This window comes from Papaver somniferum, chromosome 9, assembly GCF_003573695.1.
Source record: "Papaver somniferum cultivar HN1 chromosome 9, ASM357369v1, whole genome shotgun sequence".
Taxonomy (NCBI): Eukaryota; Viridiplantae; Streptophyta; class Magnoliopsida; order Ranunculales; family Papaveraceae; genus Papaver; species Papaver somniferum.
The window spans coordinates 194,226,079-194,249,753 of record NC_039366.1 but is presented as its reverse complement, the minus strand read 5'-3'; the positions used below and the strand labels follow the sequence as shown (position 1 = coordinate 194,249,753).

At 36.7% G+C, this 23,675-nt stretch overlaps 1 protein-coding gene across 1 annotated transcript; it reads right to left on the bottom strand.

Moving 5' to 3' along the window:
- Positions 1–18,411: 18,411 nt before the first annotated feature.
- LOC113313042 lies at positions 18,412–19,167 on the bottom strand. The gene has a single exon (XM_026561769.1). The coding sequence runs from the start codon at positions 19,165–19,167 to the stop codon at positions 18,412–18,414; it is 756 nt and encodes a 251-aa protein (XP_026417554.1).
- Between the last annotated feature and the right edge of the window lie 4,508 nt (positions 19,168–23,675).

Sequence of the window (23,675 nt, the reverse complement as noted above, 5' to 3'; positions counted from 1 at the left end):
AGCCGCACCACTGTGCCAATGGAAAACCCTGCCAGCCACATCTCCGCGCTAAGGCATGCCAACTATGCCAGACGCACCGTTGTGCCAATGGAAAACTATGCCAGCCACGTTTACCGCGCCAAGGCATGACAACCATGCTAGCCGTACCATGCGTCAATGGCATGCCAAACCCTTGGCCCTGCCACGCCAAGCCAACTGCACCTTGCCTTGGCCCTAGCCATGTTGGACACACCATGCGTCAATGGCATGCCAAACCCTTGGCCTTAGCCATGATGGCCGCACCATGCGCCAATGGCATGCCAAAACCGTGGACCCACCATGCCAAGCCAACCGCACCTTTCCTTGGCCCTAACCATGCAGGCCGCACCATGCGCCAATTGCATGCCAAACCCTAGGCCCTAGACATGCTGGCCGCACCATACGCCAATGGCATGCCAAACCCTTGGCCCACCATGTCAAGCCAACCGCACCTTGCCTTGGACCTAGCCATGCTGGCCGCACCATGCGCCAATGGCATGCCAAACCCTTGGCCCCACTATGCCAAGCCGTCTGCACCATTCTGCCTTGGCCCCACTATGCCAAGCCGTCCGCACCATTCTGCCTTGGCCCCACTATGCCAAGCCGCCCGCACCATTCTGCCTTGGCCCCACTATGCCAAGCCGCCCGCACCATTCTGCCTTTGCCCCACTATGCCAAGCCGTCCGCACCATTCTGCCTTGGCCCCCACTATGCCAAGCCGTCCGCAGCATTCTGCCTTGGCCCCAACATGCCAAGCCGTCCAAACCCTTGGCCTCACTATGCCAAGCCATCTGTGTCATTTTCCTTGGCCCTACCATACCGACCTTCCCTATGCGGCTACCAAAACGAAGGCGTGCGACGATCAACGGCCACCCTTCAATCATAGATGCAAATCCTAGCCGTCCAAGGTCGCCAGACAACGCATGATAACCTTTGGCCCAAAACCCTAGTTTTGGCCACGCCAAACCGTGCCAAGGCATGCCATGCCACATTTGCCAATGGCATGCCAACCACCTTGTCGCGCCATACCATGCCGGCCTTCCCTGTGCGGCTACCAAAGCGAAGGCGTGCGACGATCAACGGCCACCCTTCAATCCTAGATGCAAATCCTAGCCGTCCAAGGTTGTCAGCTAACGCATGGCAACTTTTGACCCTAGTTTGGTCGCGCCTAAACAAAGCCAAAACCCTAACTTTTGTCCGCGCCTAAACCAGGCCATATTAAATCCATACCGAGCATGCTTTCATGCCACTGGCTACCAAATGAAGGGTTGCGATAATCAACGGATACCTTTCCTCTTAAGATGCAAAATCTCGATCGTCGAAGGTCACCGAGCCGGCAAGTCTCCCAAGCTCGACTTTCCAGACGACAACAACATGTTACATGTTTTCCACGAAAACACTCGAGACATCAATGCATATCACAAACTGGGGGATGCTCATTGGGTATTGGTTTGACGGTTTACAGCGTGCGGCGTACACTACGCCCGTTATAAGAAAGTGTCATAAGGATGAGGCGGTTAGTAAATATAGGGAGTAATGGTGAAATGCTTTCTTTTATGGAACATCAATTCCAGGCGTTACCGGTTACCACTTCCTCCCATTTACTCACCCGTTTTCCATTTCTTAATGAGACCATAGTACGTTTCACTTCGACTTATATAAATAGGCATTACCTATTTCCACCGAACAACAAGTTCTGGTCAGGAGCATACAACACTCAGAAAACATTTTGCTAGCTTTCCCATCTGTTAGCTTCCCATTTTCTGATACAATTCGTAAAACAACTACTCTTCCAGAATCAACTATTCTGGTCTCAACACTTTCTTCGCTTCCCTCCCCAAAACCAACCCTTCTCCTTCATTTTGTGACCGAAGCAAGTCTGGAACAGCCATTTATTGGTTTAGGCCGGATTTATACAGATTGATCTCTCGAATCTAAAGTACTCCCTTGCAGTACATTGTTTAGGGTTTAAATTCGTTTCTCACCCACACACCCGAAATTACCAAAATCAGCAGAAACCGTTTTCACCCTCAAACACCTGATCAAATAGAAAAATGATCATTAAGTTGATTAGGATCCTTAAGCATCAATATCCCTCTAATAATAATTATTTTCATTATGTGTGTGATAAATTTATTTTGTTGTGGTTGGAAAGATGTTTGTGGGGAATGAGGACATTATGAGATTATTGGTGGGAAGTTAAGGATAGAATGAATATCGTTATTTGGAAGGATGGTTTGATTCTTGATATAACTGAGCCTTTAGATATTTTGTTATACTAACACGAAATCTGTTAATCTTGCAAGATAAAGGTAAATGGGCCAAATATTTTGTCTAACAGTAACAATTTCAGGAAAAATATGTGCAGTTAGAATACCTTCATTTGGTTTTGACGTGATGAATGATTTGTTTACTATTAAGTCGGGTTAGAATTGATAATGTATACAAGTACATATGGCCAGGAAAATCCAGTTTCTTTTTTTGGGAAAGGCCTTTGGAAATTTGATCTACCACCTAAAATTAAGCACTTTTCGTGAAAATGTGTGCGTGACTGCTTTTTTGTTATAAGCAAGATTCCTAGGTTTATTCCTGTTATAAGCAAGATTGTCAGGATTATGCCAGCCATAAAAAGTAATAATTATTTTTTTCCCTTGAATCTAAAACCTCAACGGGTCTATTATAGACTTTCAAGTTATTGTTATAGCATTGCAGAAACTATAAAAGGTATGCAGTTAACGGATTGGATATCTAGTTGGTTTAACTGCACGTTTTACAATGCTCATGTGCAGGTATAGACATTGGTTAAACATATGAGTCAAGCTGTAACTGAATGTCAGAATAATCCTAGTTAACATAGGATTGTAGCTTTGAAGGGCTTGCAATCCAGAAATATGCATCGGGTGGCATTTCTCGGGGAGAAATTCGAAAATAACAATTTTGATGCATTTTTCCTTAAGGAGAATAAGACAATAGATATAGTCTAACATCATTTTTACTGCAAGATAATAGAGATGTACAGTTTCAATCCAAGAATATGATAAAATGAGAAACAGACTGAAGTTGTAGCATCTTTGGAAGCAACCAAATGTGCAATAATAATCGTTGAAAACTTGCATTTGGAAAAAGATTGTTTAAATGTGTGAACGTGATAAATGGTAGTTGTTGGATCTGATAGATGGACCAATGATAATGTCATTATGACTATAAAGAGCTATTAAAAACTTATTGATCCTAAAAATGCACTTACTTGGCTAAAGAGTGCAATGAGGTTCCATTGTTTAGCAAAAGATGCTAGGTCTAATAGAGTGGCATCATTGTGGAGTAGTGATTTTTCTAGTTAGTTAAAATCTCTCGTCAAAAGAAGCTTATTGTTGTTTCTATTTAAGTATTAATGAGTTCTCCATTCTTATTGAAAAAATAACTATAATGATTAAATGTATGGTAATAATGTTGTCCTTTTTAATACTGTTATTATTGGATGAGGAGAAATTGGTGCTTCCAGGTTCTAATCAACACCAATGCCAAACAATTTTATCATTTTCCATTAAGAAGGGGGAAATATTTCCATGTGAAAGAAAACATGAATAAAATTATTTGTTAAGGACTTCTATGTGAAAATTATATAAATTGAAAAGGCGAGGGTACCCAAATATACCTCAAGCTAAAACTTTTCTTACCTATAAGTCTTTTCTCTGAAAGTGATTGTCTATGGACATAGTCGAGAAAATGCAACTAATCGGTTCACACTTCGTGTGATCGTCTATGGATACGAGATCGAGACAATACAACAACGAAGTCTGTTGACTTCATAAAAAGGTTCGGACTTAACCAAACACAATAGGATTGCTTATCAAGTAAATAGGAATTAACGTTTGTGTAATTTAGTTTAATTATAATAAAACAATTATAATGCGGAAAATAAAAGTAAATGACACGGCAAGATTCAGTTAACGAGGAAACCGCAAGTGCAGAAAAACCCCGGGACCTTGTCCAGAATTGAATACTCTCAGGATTAAGCTGCTACAAAAAATTAAACCGTATAGTTGAGACCAAGCAACTAAACCTATAGTTCACCTAGTTCCGTCTGTATTCCCATGCCTCCAACTTATGAATAAGTCACGTACTTGGAACAAATCATTTGGTTCGTATTTTAAACAGTAAAGGAACAACAAATCCGTTTGGTATCAACTCTCTTCAATCAAGTGATGTGAGTTTGACAAAGGCTCTTCTGTTTATATCAAATAAACTCCTTCGTCGGGTTCTTAGATTTATCTTATGTTCAACTACCGAAGTAATTATTAAGATTTTGCACTCAATACTTTTAATCACAAAGAATTGTATTGATGCTGATCTACACAACTAATCAATCCAATCTACCACAAGGATAAACTGATTATAGTTGGATCCTCTTATACCGAAACAAGTATTGTGCATACCAAAGATTATGAACCCCAAATCAGAAATCTTCAATATCTTCTTTGTCTTCAAATCTTCTTAGTTCTTCAATAAACACCTGCACACAACAACTTGAATCTCTTGTGATCAATCACGCACATAACGGATTTTGTTGACAATGGATTATCACAAGATCGTCTTTAGAACTAAAAACAATCTAAATATCCCTGTCGAAACTTCGATCTAGTTTGAGTGAATCTTATATCAGAAGAGAAGATTCTCAAGCATAAACAAACTAGGTGCAATAAAAGTTCAACCACCGTTAGTCAATCAAATCAATCGAAAACACAAGATACACCGCAATTATCTAGTTTCCCACCGACGGTACTAATAGAGCTTCTCAATCCCAAAGAAGACTTTAAACTGAGCGACCGTAAGAGATTTCTCCTAATTAGGTTACTCTCCTCTCCGAATAGGGTCTTCACCAGTAAAAACACAACGAGGAAATCTTATGTTACGAAGGATTAGTTTGCTAGAAATGCAAACTTTAAGTATTTACAGACAAGGAAGTTGGACACTAAGGAATTTCCAAAACCGAAAATATTCTCAAAATATGCAATATATTCCAAATTCGGTTTCCATAATTCCTGGAAATGCTCTGTCCAAAATATTGACCGAAAATCTCTTTGGAAAATCTTTAACTAGTATATGCACAATACTAATTCTCATTTTCCTAAAATAAAATTAACAACCTTAAATAAAAGATTCTTAACTTATTTATCTTTCGATCCTGGGATTTTCTTCCTTTAGCTATTAAGGAATAACTTTGAACAATCAATGATAATCATTATTGTACGTGTCCAAAGTATATCGACATACTTACAACCTTGAAACCGATTTGCCACACTTCCAAACAAGTTTAGAATTGGTTCATCTGACTTTCAAGAACTCTGCGATTGATCAAGAACACTCAATCACAAAACATGGGTTTAACGGTTCTACCAGAACAAGTTTTGGTTCTACCTCCATGTGAGTACTGTGCATAGTCACACTAGCTTTCCAAAATTCGGTTGACTAGGTACTAGGATCGGTTCCTCACATATATGTGGTATCTAACTTATATGTGTTGCACATATCCATAGGATCAGTTCCTCTTTGCCTAAAAACGTGTTGCACATGTCCATAGGATCGGTTCCCCTTTCTGCTAAAAACTTGTTGCACCTCATACAAGGATCGATTCCCCTTTGTGATGTGTTTCACCTCTTACTAGGATCGGTTCCCCTTTACCCAGATTCGGTCATACACAAACCACAAACTCGATCATACCATCTCATGGTGATTACTTAAGATCGGTTTCACTAATAAAAGTCATACCAATACATAAGTCAGGCCTTTGTGAATAGTTTGACCAAGAACACAAACAAGTCATGAGTGGTTATACTAAATCACACATATTGGTTGTTCACAAGATATGTAATGAATAACAATACCAATAACGCCTGGGAATTTCCTTTTCGATTCATAAACAAGTTTATGAACTTACTTCCTTAAAACACATGTAGAACATTGTTTCCTATGATGAAATCCTCACCTCATACCCATACATAATCACAATAGCATTTAAACGATTATGTCGATGTCTTATCTACAAAGTTTAATGGTTAAGCAATCAACCCGTATTGTATTCCTTAATACTATGTCTATCTAGAGTGTTCATGCTTCGCAGTTTTGTTTTCAATACGCATGACTTGAAAGATATGTTAGGGAATGAAACAGTTCAAGTCAAATATCACTAACCTCAAGTTGAAGGATGATGTTGTCGTTTTAGCTTCTTTGTTCTTCACTTCTTCAAGTCTTCGCAATACTTGTAATGTCTCATATCCTAATACTTTCAAGCTAACCAATACGAAGTTGAATCTAGTACATAATCAAGCGACTCTTAAAATGAGTTTTGATTCACTAAAATATGACAACCAAACTTGACATACCAATGTTTGGTGGGTTCAACCGAGCTATGATCTAACAATATCCCCCTTTGTTAATTTTAGTGACAAAACTCTTACAATCATATGGATAAACAAATTACAAGAATTCATTACACATACGCTTGATTCCCGAATTCAACAGCACAATAACTTGTATACATTCAATCCTTAAATGTCATTGTTCACATTATAATAACAAAGCTAATACCCCCCTCCCCCCCTAAAGGTGAGATAGGTAGATTTTATCAATCCGCACGTCTTTGTTATACCAATTAATATGATATGCTACTCCCCACATGATATGTTACTCCCCCTTAGTCTATGCTTTCACTCTTTCTTTAGATAAGACAATTGTCCTTTTCCTTAGTGATACCAATCAATATAAAATCAATGCCAGTATCACTTGTTTACTCCATATATTTCTCCCCCTTTTTGTCACAAAATGACAAACAAACGTAAAAAAATGAAGGACAAACCGAAAAGAATCTTACAAATCTCAAAATAAACTTGCAAACCTATAGAGTTAAGCATGAGGGTTTCACACACCATTTTTGATAACCAATATCAAAACCGAAACTACAAAGTAATTTGTTTTGATATGTTATCAAGGAAATAATTACCCGAAGCAATTTTCCTAATTTAGTTTAGCAAACCAAAAATCAACTAAGCACCTTAGTCCCTTTGCTAAACCGGTTGTACAAATACAACCGCTTCGTTCGATAAGACCAAAATAAAGATAACTATATTTTTCTCATTAGGTTCTAATTATCCATATAAATTAGACCTTTAAATTTTAAACAAGACAAGTACTAGGTTAGTTAACTAGCATTTCTTGTTAAGGCATTCGATTATACTTGAATAACCGAAACCTCCACTTTGATAAGTCGAACTAAGATAAACTTAGTTTCTCTTATCCGGAATCGAATTGGACTAAACAATCCATCCCGTAAACTTTTTATTTCGTTAAGCCATAAACAATTCATACAAACCAAATAAATCAACTTGCATAGTTATTCACCTCAACCGGAAGCAATTGAAACAACATAGACATTATAGCACCGCAATTGCACCAAAATTTTGTAAGCCTAAACAATTGATACCACACAATAAAGCAAGATAATAATAGTTTTTCTTAACCAGAACCAATTGAAGCACACACACATCATGGAATAAAACATCAATTGTACCGAAATTTTGTTAAGAAAAAGCAATAAATATATGAAATAAAAATCAGGCTTTTCTTAAACAGGAAAACAATTAACTAACAGGATTGTTACCTCAAATTTCGCATCCACTTCTCGAATATGTTTGCATCTTCTTCCAGGGAGAATTGATATCGAAAAATCATTATGTTGTCATTCTTATGCAAAACAAAAGAATAACAACAACCAACCTTTACCAGAGAAAGGTTGAAAACCGGTTTTTAACTATTGCAAGCAAAAGTTGAAAACCACCGAAACACATATGCTTTTATGCTAAACCAAAACCGATTCAACATATTGTGACTTTTTCACATATTGTTTCTACCAAAACCCCTCATGATCCTTTGATAAAGCCTACCAACATGGGCTGGAACTTAATCCTGCTAAATCAAAAAGTCACCCAAATTATAAGGGTTCACAATATTATGAGATCGAATATCAAGGTAATAAAACCGAAATCAAACATCCCATAAACATCCATAGCAATAATAAAGCATTCAAGCACAGGCTATGTAAATCAAAAACCATCACAAGAAAAATTATAAATCAAATAATTTTATTTATAATAGACTTAATACAATCATTGAAAGAAATCAAAAATTGATGTCTATTATTCCCTTCTCAGTTCTTGTGAAGATTGCTTTCAAAAAGTCCATTCAAATTCTTTCGAGCACTTCCCTTTTCAGTAGATAATTTGTTCATCTCAAACAGTCGAGAATGAAGATTAGATAGTACTTCTTTTGAATCCTTTATCATCAGCTCATGATATCTAATGCAACCTTTAACAGTAAGAATATGTTTCCTTAAAGAATCTTGAGAGTTATCATGAAGAGAGACATCATGAGTTTCAGTCATAACTGATGCACAAAGTGCTAAATCATCAAGAAATGATCCTTCTTTTACAGATTTCTCCATTGAAATAAAATAGTCTTCTTTCGGACAAGAAGAAGATATATAAGATGGGAGAAAATCACGGAATAATTTGGTTTATGGAAACCAAAACTATTTTCCCCAAAAATAAAAGATATCCATTATTTTTCACTAAAGAAACAGACATGAACAACTTGCCCAGATTTATGATTCCTCACAATCAGAATTTTGGGCAACAAGTGAGGATGCATATTTCAACACAATTAATGTGTGTTGAGGTGAGAATTATTCTCACCATAGTTAACAAAGACATCCTTAGGATGACTTATAAACACAATAGATTGTGTTTCCTTCTGTTCTTTCTTTCTCTTGTAATTGCAAGAGTTTGCAATCTCCTTTTGAAATCTCATAAATTTACCAGTCTTCTTTATCCCATTACGAAGAGATTTGATAAATTTATTTTCAATAAGGATTGAAGAGAGATTATTTTCACCATATGAAGAACTTATCATGTTATCAGAAAAGCTACTTTCCGATCTCTTGGTTTTTCACCTAATTTTTCTTGCCCAGATTTTACCATATGGGTTTTATCTGAGAGGAATTTCAAAAGGTTTTCAAGTACCAGGCTTAACCTTTTATTTTCCTTAATATCCAACTCACGTTTTTCTAGGAGTTGATTAGACTCACAAAATTCTTCATTGTTAGAGTTGGAGAGAAGTGCATTACACTTAGATATTTCTTCATTCGATTCTTCCTCTGGAATATCATCAAGAGTGGAGACATAAGCTTTATTGCATTTTTGATTTCTTCTGCTTGGACAGTGTTTTTCCATATGTCCGAATCTACGTCACTTGAAGCATTTTACTTCATCATTACCCTTTTTATGGAAAATCGATAGTGTATCAGGAACATGTTTATCAATAGATAAGATGTCCTTCATTCGTTGCGCTAGAAGCACAATAGTTGAGTCAAGCTCCTTTTCAACATATACCGTGTCCTCTTGGCAACGTTTCTTAGTTTCATTCTTCAGCAGAATTCTCCTATCAAAGATCTTTAACTTTACTACGAGAGAGATCCACGAAAGTAGAGAAAGATCATTACCTTCTATTATGGCATGTTTCTTAGACTCGTATCTGGATGGTAACGATCTGAGAATTTTGCATACTATTTTCTTTTCAGGTATAGCCTTTCTAAGAAAGAAAGATGCATTGACAATCTCAGAAAGTTTAGAGTTAAACTCCTCAAAAGTATCGTTATCATCCATTTTGAGATGTTCCCGTTCAGATGAAGGGAAATAAGTCTAGCTTCTTTTTCAGATTCATCTCCCTCGAATACGCTCTCAAGAATATCTCATGCCTCTTTAGAAGTTCTAAAAGTCAGCACATGATGTAGAAGATCATGACTAACTGCATGTATGATGGCATTCAAACCATCCGAATTTTGCTTTGCAAGAGCTCTTTCTTCTAGAGTATACGACGCTAAGCGTTTAGACTCTGACTCCGAGTAATCCATAGGTTGTTGGTATCCGTCTTCGATTAATATCCAAGTATTAAAATCTCGGGATTGAAGAAAAGCTTTCATAACCGATTTGTATAATGGGTAGTTTGTCCCATTAAGTCTTGGTGGTACGTTAATTGAATCACTTATTAGATTCATTCTTATAGGTTGGATCGCACCAAACGCAGATTGTTAGATCTTTTCGTGTTTGCCTGCTCTGAACGTGATAAATGATAGTTGTTGGATCTGATAGATGGACCAATGATAATGTCATTATGACTATAAAGAGCTATTAAAAACTTCTTGATCCTAAAAATGCACTTACTTGGCTAGAGAGTGCAATGAGGTTCAATTGTTTAGCAAAAGATGTTAGGTCTAATAGAGTGGCATCATTGTGGAGTAGTGATTTTCCTAGTTAGTTAAAATCTCTCGTCGAAAGAAGCTTATTGTTGTTTCTATTTAAGTATTAATGAGTTCTCCATTCTTATTAAAAAAATAACTATAATGATTAAATGTATGGTAATAATGTTGTCTTTTTTAATACTGTTATTATTGGATGAGGAGAAATTGGTGCTTCCAGGTTCTAATCAACGCCAATGCCAAACAATTTTATCATTTTCCATTAAGAAGGGGGAAATATTTCCATGTGAAAGAAAATATGAATAAAATTATTTGTTAAGGATTTCTATGTGAAAATTATATAAATTGAAAAGGCGAGGGTACCCAAATATACCTCAAGCTAAAACTTTTCCTCCCTATAAGTCCTTTCTCTGAAAGTGATTGTCTATGGACTGAGTCGAGACAATGCAACTAATCGGTTTACACTTCGTGTGATCGTCTATGGATACGAGGTCGAGACAATACAACAACGAAGTATATTTAGTTGATAAAAAGGTTCGGACTTAACCAAACACAATAGGATTTCTTATCAAGTAAATAGGAATTAACGTTTGTGTAATTTACTTTAATTATAATAAAACAATTATAATGCGGAAAATAAAAGTAAATGACACGGCAAGATTTTGTTAACAAGGATACCGCAAATGCAGAAAAACCACGGGACCTTGTCCAGAATTGAATACTCTCAGGATTAAGCCGCTACACAAAATTAAACCATATAGTTGAGACCAAGCAACTAAACCTATAGTTCACCTAGTTCCGTATGTATTCCCATGCCTCCAACTTATGAATAAGTCACGTATTTGGAACAATTCCTTTGCTTCGTATTCCAAACAGTAAAGGAACAACAAATCTGTTTGGTATCAACTCTCTTCAACCAAGTGATGTGAGTTTGACAAAGGCTCTTCTATTTATATCAAATAAACTCCTTCGTCAGGTTCTTAGATTTATCTTATGTTCAACTACCGAAGTAATTGTTAAGATTTTCCAATCAATACTTTTAATCACAAAGTATTGTATTTATGCTGATCTACACAACTAATCAATCCAATCTACCACAAGGATAAACTGATTATAGTTGGATCCTCTTATACCGAAACAAGTATTGTGCACACCAAAGAGTATGAACCCCAAATAAGAAATCTTCAATATCTTCTTTGTCTTCAAATCTTCTTAGTTCTTCAATAAACACCTGCAAACAACAACTTGAATCTCTTGTGATCAATCACGCACAGAACGGAGTTTGTTGACAATAGATTATCACAAGATCATCTTTAGAACTAAAAACATTCTAAAGATCCATGTCGAAACTTCGATCTAATTTGAGTGAATCTTATATCAGAAGAGAAGATTCTCAAGCATAAACAAACTAGGTGCAATCAAACTTCAACTGCCGTTAGTCAATCAAATCAATCGAAAACATAAGATAAACTGAAATTATCTAATTTCCCACCAACGGTACTATAGCTTCTCAATTCCAAAGAAGACTTTAAACTAAGCGACCCAAAGAGATTTCACCTAATTAAGTTACTCTCCTCTCCGAATAGGTGGCTTCACCAGTAAAAACACAACCGAGGAAGTTTGCTGTCACGAAGGATTAGTTTGCTAGAAATGCAACCTTCAAGTATTTATAGACAAGGAAGTTTGGACACCAAGGAATTTCCAAAACTGAAAAATATTCTCAAGATATGCAATATATTCCAAATTCGGTTTCCATAATTCCTGGAAATGCTTTGTCCAAAATATTGACCGAAAATCTCTTTGGAAAATCTTTAACTAGTAAATGAACATTACTAATTCTCATTTTCCTAAAATAAAATTAACAACCTTAAATAAAATATTCTTAACTTATTTATCTTTCGATCTTGGGATTTTCTTTCTTTAGTTATTAAGGAATAACTTTGAACAATAAAAGATAAACATTACTGTACGTGTTTAAAGTATGTCGACATCCTTACTTTGTAAGTCCTATTTCATACTTACAACCTTGAAACCGATTTGCCACACTTCCAAACAAGCTTAGAATTGGTTCATCTGACTTTCAAAAACTATGTGATTGATCAAGAACACTCAATAACAAATCATGGGTTTAACGGTTCTACCAAAACGAGTTTCGGTTCTACCTCCATGTGAGTACTATGCATAGTCACACTAGCTTTCTAAAATTTGGTTGACTAGGTACTAGGATCGGTTCCCCACATATATACGGTACCTAACTTATATGTGTTGCACATGTACATAGGATCAGTTCCTCTTTCTGCTACAAACTTGCTGCACCTCATACAAGGATCGATCCCTTTTGTGATGTGTTGCACCTCTTACTAGGATCGGTTCCCCTTTACCCAGATTCAGTCATACACAAATCACAAACTCGATCATACCATCTCCGGTGATTACTTAAGATCGGTTCACTAATAAAAGTCATACCAATACATAAGTCAGGCCTTTGTGAATAGTTTTACCAAGAACACAAACAAATCATGAGCGGTTATACTAAATCACAAATATTGGTTGTTCACAAGATATGCAATGAATAAAAATACCAATAACGCCCGACGATTACCTTTTCGATTCATAAACAAGTTTATGAACTTACTTCCTTAAAACACATTGTAGAACATTGTTTCCTAGGATGAAATCCTCAACTCATACCCATACATAATCACAATAACATTTAAACGATTATGTCGATGTCTTATCTGCAAAGTTTAATGGTTAAGCAATAAACCTCGTATTGTATTCCTTAATACTATGTCTATCTGGAGTGATCATGCTTCGCAGTTTTGTTTTCAATATGCACGACTTGAAAAATACGTTAGGGAATGAAACAGTTAAAGTCAAATATGACTAACCTCAAGTGGAAGGATGATGTTGTCGTTGTAGCTTCTTACTTCTTCACTTCTTCAAGTCTTCACAATACTTGTAATGTCTCATATCCTAATACTTTCAAGCTAACATATACGAAGTTGGCTCTAATACATAATCAAGCGACTCTTAAAATGAGTTTTGGTTCACTAAAATATGACAACCAAACTTGACATACCAACGCCTGGTGGGTTCAACCGAGCTATGCTCTAACATAAATAATTCCTAAACCAAAGCGGCAAAATGGAGCAATTGCATGCCTACTTTTTCTAATCTCCTATGCCACAATCCATAAGATTGAAACACTATTAAAAATTCAAGTTTAACACGAAAACTGTTTATTTTTGCAATGAGTCTGAATCCAGCTCTCATCTGCTAATTCATTGCTCCCTTACCAAGAGGATTTGGTTTGGTTTTCAAGGTAAACTTCACTGGCTTTTTTACTATGCCAAATGACGTTCCTATTGCAATTCAAGCTTGACATTTTTTTCAATGCATAACAAAGCAATGCTGCTGTTTGGAATTTGATATTTGCACTTGTCGCATAGAGCATTGGCAAAAAAAAATACAAGCGTCTTTAATTGCAATGGTGCAGTGGCTCATTGTGGTCGTACCCTATAATTGTCGATAAGAAAGACTCGTGGAGTGGGAAGTGTGGAGTCTAAGGTCGTTATCGGGCTAACCAACCAGTTTACATTTTTTTTGTGATAGTTGTACTTGTCCGTTTCTGACTTTACACCCATAGTAATAGCAAATGATCCATATTTACACCTACGAGTCCTATCACACCAAATCAAAATTCTAGTATGATCCGGTTTTCTTCCATGATTGCTAGAGGCTCGTACCAGCATTAGTAGGATTGGTACCATTTCAGTGATCCAACAGTCAGAATTGCTTATAAGTATTTTGTCTTATATCAAACGGTATCAGTCCCGTTAATATCGGTGTCAGTTTTTATCAATCGTGTTTTCTTCCGCTGAAACCATCAAAATTCCTAGTTTCTACGGGTGTTGCTATTCACCTCCTTAATCTCCATTTCTTTATTATGTTCCTCAAATCTAAACCTTGTATTCGGGAAATAGTGAACTCCACCTATACCTGAATGTGAATCAAATTTTAGATATATGGTTTAGATTTGAGGGAGCAGAATAGGGAGGTAGAAAATACGGAAAATGGGTCATTTGTCCAAATATTTTTAAAACATGGTTCAAATGGACGAGTAAAAATTATTATGGGAAATGGACATCAAAAAAATAGCAAGGATGAAACTGGATTCATCCTGACTTAAACTTAAAAAAATAGAAAGGATAGAAACTGGATGCATCCTGATGTAAATTAAAAATAAGAAAAAGTATTTGAAAATGGGTAGGATGAAACTGTTTACATCCTGACTATTTTTACATTTTTATTCATTTAAACAGTATCAAAATCTAAATGTCATTTTCACCCAGGAATTGTTGATTTTGATCTTTTTAACCAATTTTGTGTAGAAAATAGGGAAGTGAATAGCATTTTTAAATTTTATCTACGAAACAAGGGCAATTTTTATGACCACCACTATCACTATGCTATGTGGATCCCTGATGGCCGTCGATTTTGGATATAATCCATGTCAACATCCATTTAGATACTTGATTAGAGGAAGATATCTCAAATAACTAATGAGTTTGAAAGTAATCGACAAAAACTTAACACACTGTTCGTTATCCAAAATTGTACATAACAGCAAAATTTTGACAAGAAAGACCAGTGGTTGGAATCTGGGTTGCACGGACGCTCCATTTTATGAGTCGTGTAAGTGTCTGACTCGCGTTGGACACGGGACACGCGTGGGACGTTGACACGACGCGTGTCTGACGCATCAATTTGCGCGTCCTGCGCGCGTCTGGTTTGGACGCACCGATGACGCATGTCCGACGCATTTTTTTTATTTTCATTTAAATTTTTTCCTTTACTTTTACTATTATTAACCAAACGAAGAAAGACAAACATTTAGATCAATAATTTAGGTCTTTATTAGGGTTTTATAATTGGAAATGACATCACGCATACCCTTAGTTGGGCCACAAAATTGGTTAAAAAGACCAAAATCAACAATTCCTGGGTGAAATTGACAGTTAGATTTTGATACTGTTTAAATGGACAAAAATGTAAAAATAGGCAGGATGTAACCAGTTTCATCGTGCCCATTTTCAAATATTTTTTCTTATTTTTAATTTACACAAGATGTATCCAGTTTCATCCTTGCTATTTTTTTTGGCCATTTCACCCAAACTATTTTTTACTCGTCCATTTGAACCGTGATTTAAAAATATTTGGACAAATGACCCATTTTCCGTAGTTGGGCATGTATTGTTCTAAGAATGCATTTTGATTGTGCCATTTGTTTAATAATGACTGATTGTTTGACCTTTGACGTGTATAAACAAACGATATCTTCTGTTCTTTTGAAAATTTATACACATGTAGCATCATTTTCTAATTTTTATGATCGAAAATATTTGACTTTGTTGTATAAATACATGATTATATACATAAATAATATATAAATAAAATATGTATATACGTGTCTGCATCCTATTTTTTTTGAGAATTTTGTAATGTCCGCGTCGTATCATGTCGGCGTCTACGCGTCCGCGTATGTGCAACCCAGGTTGCAATGAAAAACAAATGAAATATTTGTGATTAGTGTGTGGCAAACATCACATCACTCGTGGGGTTACATGCGTTGTCCAGATGTAGTTTTACTTTGGCCTAGCCAGGGCTGCCAACTAATTCAGGTCATGGTACTATGGTACTATGATGTGCATGTTTAACCAAACTAAAATTTTGCTGGAAAAAAAATCAGGTTTTCTTTTAATTTTTGAATGCTAAACCACGTTTTTTTTGGTCAATCAACTCACTTACAAGAATAACAAAAACATCAAAATACAAGATAATAAGAACCCTAATACACATGAAGATATCACTTACAAATACATCGCGAAGAGAAAAAGCCATATACCGTAAATATACCCAATTTTTATAGATGTAGTAGGGAAGGATGATGGTATAATCCGGAATCGATTCCGACCATTTAATCTGGTCTTCTTCTTCTTCTTCTTCTTCTTCTTCTTCTTCTTCAATAAGAGATACTCCTATAAGAAAGGAGTTATTTGCCCAAAATCTTGTAAAACCAAACGAACTCAGATGCCCTAAATCTTTTGGTTTGTCGATGTTCTTGAATCGAGAATAGCAAGTCACGAACCAACGATCAAGGTGTGAAAAAATCGTCCTCAAAGTGAAGAGAAACTCGCCCAAAATGGCAAAGAAAAATCGCTCCAAATAGCGAAGAAATATGTCAAATGACATCAAAAAACAAAGAAAACTACTTGTATTCGATTAAAACTTAAAAAGAAACAGAAATCTTGCTCAAAAAGGACCAAATCTGAACAAGAAATTAATGGATGTTAAGGTTTTTTTTTTAAGAGAGAAGGAAAAGACAGGAGAGAAAAAAGGGGTATCAGTTTTTTTGATCAAACCACATACTATTAACCAGAACTTGAAGTTGAATGAAAGAAAAATGTTAAACCAAATCCAATTAGGGTATTTGGGTCATTTTTGATCTTAATTAGTTGCTTTCCATTTCACCATGGCAACAATTTGCTAGTCTATGTGTACCGGGTATTAAACCTTTCTGGACAAATGATCCATTTTTTCTAAAGATCGGTGATTTATTTTATTTAGATATGATAACATGTGGAATTTGGTAATTTGTGTAACCCTCTAAATATTCTACAAGGGTGTAGCTGAGTGTTGTTTGAAAAGAAAACCAACGTCAAATAAAAGATGCGTGTACATGTACATATCTGGCATCATATTCTTGGTATATCTCCGTAGAAATGGCATATTTGGGAAGCATAAACCATCCACGAGCCAAGTTTGGTGGAACTAGAATAGAATAATGAGTAGACAGTCTCTGGGGTTCATTTTGTACTACCGTTGATTATCCATTCCCAAGGATTTATCAACGTGAAACAAAATTATTAACAAAGTTTCGATAATATTGGTTATATTATTAACAAATAAAAAAAAGATAACATTTGAACATATTTTACATAATACTAGTATTTGTTTGTATGAAATTTGTGATCCTCTCGAGAGGAAATATTATTTTGTACTACCAGGTTTTGCGCAATATTCCTTGTAGATGAGGGAATCCCATGTTGGTGCCGCATAATGAGAAGTTCTACGTAGTACTACTCGGCGGTGGAGTCATCACAGGGAATCGCATTCGATTCCGCAGCAGGGGGTCACAATGGTGGCAATATGAACATACTCTGATCCACTTGTTCGGAATCGAAATTAAATATAATGCACACAGGGGGTCACAATGGTGCGGCAAGCTGAAAGATGCTCCACCTTTTCATGATTAAAAAAACAAAGAGACGAAATGAAACCGAGGAAACATAATTAGCCCATGTAATGTCTCGCGTCGCAAGGGTATGATAATTTGTTTAAATTTATTACATTTTCACCTTTGTACTAGGACTGTCACTGTACCCAAAAGGGTAGGACTGTCACTGTACCCAAAAAGGAGAAAAAAAATAAGAGAAAATGTATAAACAGACGTACAAGAGTCCGGTGGTTGGTGCCGGATCCAGGCATCTAACAGTGGACTCCGAAGGCGATTCCATTAGTATTATGCAGGTACTGACCGAATTTAGGGTTTCAGACCAAATTTGGTCTCAAACCCTAAAATACCCAACCAAATTTGAGTATAGTCTTCTACACTGTGATTATATTTCAGACCAAATTTGGGTTTGGTCCATGTTTTTGCTCCATGATTGTGGACGCTCCAAGCATATAGTGAGAATGCTGAGACAGATTCATACTGAATTTAGTGTCATGGCTCAGTATCAAAAGAATGCTGAGACTAACTCAAGGGGTTTACTGCTTAAGTCTTTGGAAGCTGATATGAACTCCAAAGAGAAGTGGTTGTCTTGGACTAAAAACAGAAAAATTGTTGTATTTCAAAGATTCAACTTGCCTAAAAACAGAAAAATAGTAATAATACCTGATCATAAAAGTAAATGGACGGAATCACCGAATGTGGTGTACAGTGCACCTAAAACTGAATGACATTGAATTCTCCATTGTCCTTCCTCTGCTGTTTTATGTAGTATTCTGTCGGCGATGGATTAACGGCGTATCTTTTTTGTGGATCGACACTTTTCTCCAAGAGATTTAAGCGAAACAAAGCTGTTCATGTGAGGAACTGCACGACAGAAATCCCCATTTAGCACATGTTTTTCCATGGTTGCTGTCTTAGGATCATAACTGCAGAGATTTGACCCGTACCACATTAGAAATTGACCACTCTTTGTAACGGAAAATGGTATTGCACTAACTGGTAAACGTAACTCCTTGATCCAGGTCAATAAGCCGTACTCTTGCTCATTCAAGTTGCAACTACTGTTTTCCCCTTTCTTCCTTAAAAACCATATATCAGATCCCCTTAGCTTTGAATGAATAAAACACAAACATCCTCCCAAAACCTGAAGTCGATAACAGTTTGCCGGACTTGAATCACTGACAAAAGGTGGAGATGGGAGCATGTATAACTTCTCATCTGCCAAATCGAATGACACAATCCTTCGCTCGTTGTCAAGCCAATGAAGCGCTCCATTTGCAAATGTACCGAACGGACAAGGCTGATGCAGGAAACCGTATTTTTTTAAATCATGTCGCAGTGAGTAAGCGGTTTCTCCAATGTCTCTCCAGCCACTGCAACTGCCACCCCCAAGTGTATACACCTGGACCCTTCCCATGGCTTGGTTCTGGATGTAATAGATTTTTATAATTTTGTACTTGTCGATAGAAGGAAGGTAACCGAAACCACACACCATATAGTCAACCTTGTTCTCGTCATTAACTTGTAGTCTTGGAAAATTCATGTATTCTCTGGTAATAGGATTACTAATATATGTAGGTTCATGGATTATAGAAATGTATAGTTCATCGGCTGATATGCTATCAGAAAAGCATATCAACCCGCTACGCGAACCAACTATTCAGAGACCATTAATGGAGGGCTGGTTGAACCTTCTGAGTTTCTTACTAGGCTGGGCGTCATACTCTCCATAGTACGATATGTGTCCGATTTGTGGTCTGGGGAGGCGAAGTTGAAAAACGAAACCAGAATCAACCTTAGCACCAATAGCAGAAGAATGACATGGGTAGAAGTTACCAATTTGACGTAGGTGCACATGAGCAAATGATGGATGGCGAATCGAGTTTCGCCATGTTTTGCATACTAGTTTGCACTCTGAGATTGAATCAGCGGGTAAGCAAGATAATATGTCTATCATAATTTCAGGCGGAAGTCTGTTCACCAAGCATATATGCGTCCCTGGTGGAAATTTACGTTTACCCTTCGATCTCAAAACGTGCTTGGTAGTCTTCATTCTACGACTTGTCTTCTTCTCCTTCTAGTATTCTCCTGCTCCTACTGACACTAGAAGAATTGTATGACAAGAAAGTGTCAATTGCTGATATTAAACTAGATAGGATTTTTATATGTTACTACTATAAGGCAGGTGAAATACTTGCCAGTTTCTCGATGACAATCTAGTTGAATATACAAAAAAAATAAAAGATGTCTGTAGAGATTATAATCTGGTAATTAACCTAGTTAGATGAGATCTCAATATCTTTATCTTCCTCTTGTAATTAACCTCTTCAAGAGTTACTAATCACATTCCGAGTTCTGAACTTTCCTAGGTCTATTATCACTTCTGTAATTTTGTACACAGCCATGTTCCTGTAATAGTTCTCATCTATCTGAACAACTAACTATTTAGGCCTCATATTGATAAAAAACATGAACATATCACAAATTAAACACAAGAATATATCTACCAATGCAATGAATGATAAGACAACAACTATAACAAATCAAAACAAACAACTCAGGATGATTGACAAAGAAAGATACCTTTTTTATTTTAAGCTCTTAACTTCTCAGTGTTCACCAGGACTATGCTTCTGCAAATACAAAAACAATATCATGTTAGGTACATATGCGTTTCAAAGAGTAACTCAGATGAGCAATTCACTAAAACAATTTAAGATTCGGATGAGCAATTTTATCAAACATTATTAGTGCATCCTAAAGATTACAAATAAGCAAAATTCAGAATACCCTAATCAGATTTAACATTGCAAACCCTTGAAACCAAACAATAGAAGATTATGACTGCATCCGTACCCAACAATAAATCATTTTAATAACAACCATTAACTCAAGCAGAAACAATCAGTTTCCCAAAATCTTCTCGAATCACCAACCCCAGCCCCAAGAATACAAAAATATATATATCAAAGCAAGAAACAAAGAGAAGCAAATGGAATGGCGCATACCGTCATCTGAGATAGTTCTTCAAACTTCTTGTCAGAAACCTGAAATCTCCAAAAAATTGGCGGAACTTTTTAAGTATGTATCCATTTGGGCGGGAAGGGACTTTGTTGGGCGGGTTAGTTGCTCCACAAATTTGGTAATTTAATGGATATATCCTACAAATTGGGCGGGGGACTCTGTGGGGGCTGCTTTTCGTTGGGGTTGCTGCCTGCTGCGCTACTGCACCGTTCCCCTACGGTGGGGTGGGGGGAAGAACATTGGACCCTACGGGGGGGAGCGTACCAAGATAACATTGGGCGATTTTTCGGATAATGATCCATTTCCATGTGAGGGCGGAGGGGTTTTGGGTTTGGACGGCGTGAAGTTATGCCAATATAATGCGTTGGCTGCCCCACCTTCTCTCATTTTGGCTAAAGTCATCTGTATAAGAACAATCCCAAGTCTTTAAGAATAATCCCAAGTCCCATCTCCATGATGAAAGTTTTATATAAAGTAAAGCAATCCACTACTCATTAATCTTTCCATTTCTGAAAGAGAACTAATATTACTTGCTCAATTAGGTCAATTTTTAGGCTAAAACGGAAAAGCAATAACATTTTTTTTCTAAAAATGGAGTAGATTTATTTTACTTTTTTTTATTGTTTTTGGCCAAGTGTTACCGCTCTAGGCTTTTTTGGTTTCCTAGTTTAGTTTTCAACTAGGTTTTAGATTACTGATTATCTAAAAATAACAAAATACCTGGAGTTTTCATGTTATTTGTTAGGCCACAGTTTCACCTTTTTTCGATTGGAATTTTTATTTTCATCAATCCTTTGCAAGAAAAACAAGAACAAAGACAAACAACGATACCGACACTAAGTTTTTAATTACCATGCATATTTAAGTATATCATCCTAATTGTTTAAGAGTTAAGGGGGATTGATTTGAACGATAACAATTTGTGTTTTAGGTAATCATGAGAATCCACTTTCATCGTTATCAGCTTTATTTATTTATTGTTGACCAGTAAGGAATTTGATGTCGAAATCGGTAAAGAATTTGGTGCCGATGATCACTAACACAATGACTCCATTACTGTATTATAGCGATCGTCAATTATTTTTTATAAAAAAAATCTCATTTTTGAAAGAAAATATCAACTAAATTATGTCTTTTAGTATGTAAAGGCCGGACCCTAAGCGAATTATGTATTACTACTACAATCAAGACTAATTTTTTTTCTTCTAAATAATATATTTTTGAAAAAGCGGGGGTCTAACAACACCACCCAGTATTTCACTTAGCAATCTGTATGGACTACTCCGAAATACTTTGCTAGAGAATCAACTAGACAGTCAGACTCAATCTAGATAAAAAAATATCTCAAGGAGTTATTATCTCAATCTCTCGATTTGATCTTTACTCAAGCAAATAGAAATCTGCGAGTCTTTATCAAAGAGAGATAACTTGGACGGTACCAAAGACCAATGTCCAAGGATCAATCAATATCAATCAACAACCAAAGGTTGGATTTCCAATTGATGATCACGAACGCACAACCTGTATTATTTCAATTATATAAAATATAATGCGGAAAAGAAATAACACAGACACCAGAAATTTTGTTAACGAGGAAACCGCAAATGCAGAAAAACCCCGGGACCTAGTCCAGATTGAATACACACTGTATTAAGCCGCTACAGACACTAGCCTACTCCAAGCTAACTTCGGACTGGACTATATAGTTGAACCCCAATCAGTCTCCCACCGATCCAAGGTACAGTTGTACTCATACGCCTCTGATCCCAGCAGGATACTACCCACTTGATTCCCTTAGCTGATCTCACCCACAACCAAGAGTTGATGTAACCCAAAATCACAGACTTGATAATAAACAGATCTGTCTCACACTGAAAAGTCTATCGAAGGATAAATCTGTCTCCCACAGATAAACCCTAGGTTTTGTTCCGTCTTAAGATATAAAATCAAGGTGAACATGAACCAATTGATAATCCGGTCTTATATTCCCGAAGAACAACCTAGATTAATCAATCACCTCTCTACAATCCTGATAGACGCATTTATGTGTCTAATATAGCTCATTTGTATATATTGTTAGTGCTCGATATCGTACTTATTTGGTTATTTTATTTATTTGTAGGTGTTTTTGGAAGAATAAGCTTTGTGGCGAAATTGGCTAAAAATGCGGCATTTGGACCTCCGTTGATAACTACCAGAAGCACCCCAGAAGTATGTCGGAGACACCCCAGAAATACCCCGGAGGAACTCCGAAAAAGTGCGGAAAACATCCCAAAAGAATTGCTAAAGGCATCCTTAAGTTGGATAAGGGGCACCCACTTGATAAGGGGTGACCACTTGCTGTTCGCACCCCATCAAAGGATAGGGGGACACCCTTCTTCTTCACGTTCAAAACAGAAAAATGGCGGGAAATTTGGAGTTCACAACAGTAAATTAGAGTTTGGATTTTTGACGTGATTTTATGAGATTCAACACTGGATTTCGATTGGGCTGGACTCTAATAGACTTAACTGGGCTTCTATGGGAAATTTCCTCGATCCAATTGGGCTAGAATAGCCGGGAGAAGAGATAAAAGTCCAAACAGGATACCACTTCTCTGTTTAGGGTTTGGGATTGGTCAGAGAGATTTATGGGATATTCTTGCGTGGATATATACCAATTCAGTTCATTCCAAGTCAGAAAATAGTTTGGATACGAGAGAATAGCCAACAGAACCACGTGAATCAACAGGAAGACGATTTTTCTCCAAACTGCCCGAGAATAATAATGAGATTATTCTCGGATTTGATCGAGTTTCTAGGGAGTTGGATAGCTATAAATAGTTGTGTTTTCATCATAGAAGGGTTAGAAAACCTGAGGAGAGAGCTTAGAGTCCAGGAGAGCCGAGGAGAAGCGATTACAGAGAGTTACAGTGCTGCTGCTACTGTTCGAGGAGGAAGAAGAAAAGGAAGAACAGACCTGCTAAGGCAGTCGTTCTTCAACAGTCTTAAAACCAGAAACGAGTGTTGTTGTTTTACTGCAACAGAA

Coding starts and splice junctions, on each gene's coding strand:
- LOC113313042 (XM_026561769.1), bottom strand. CDS start 19,167: ATGAATTTTCCAAGACTACAAGTTAATGACGAGAACAAGGTTGACTAT.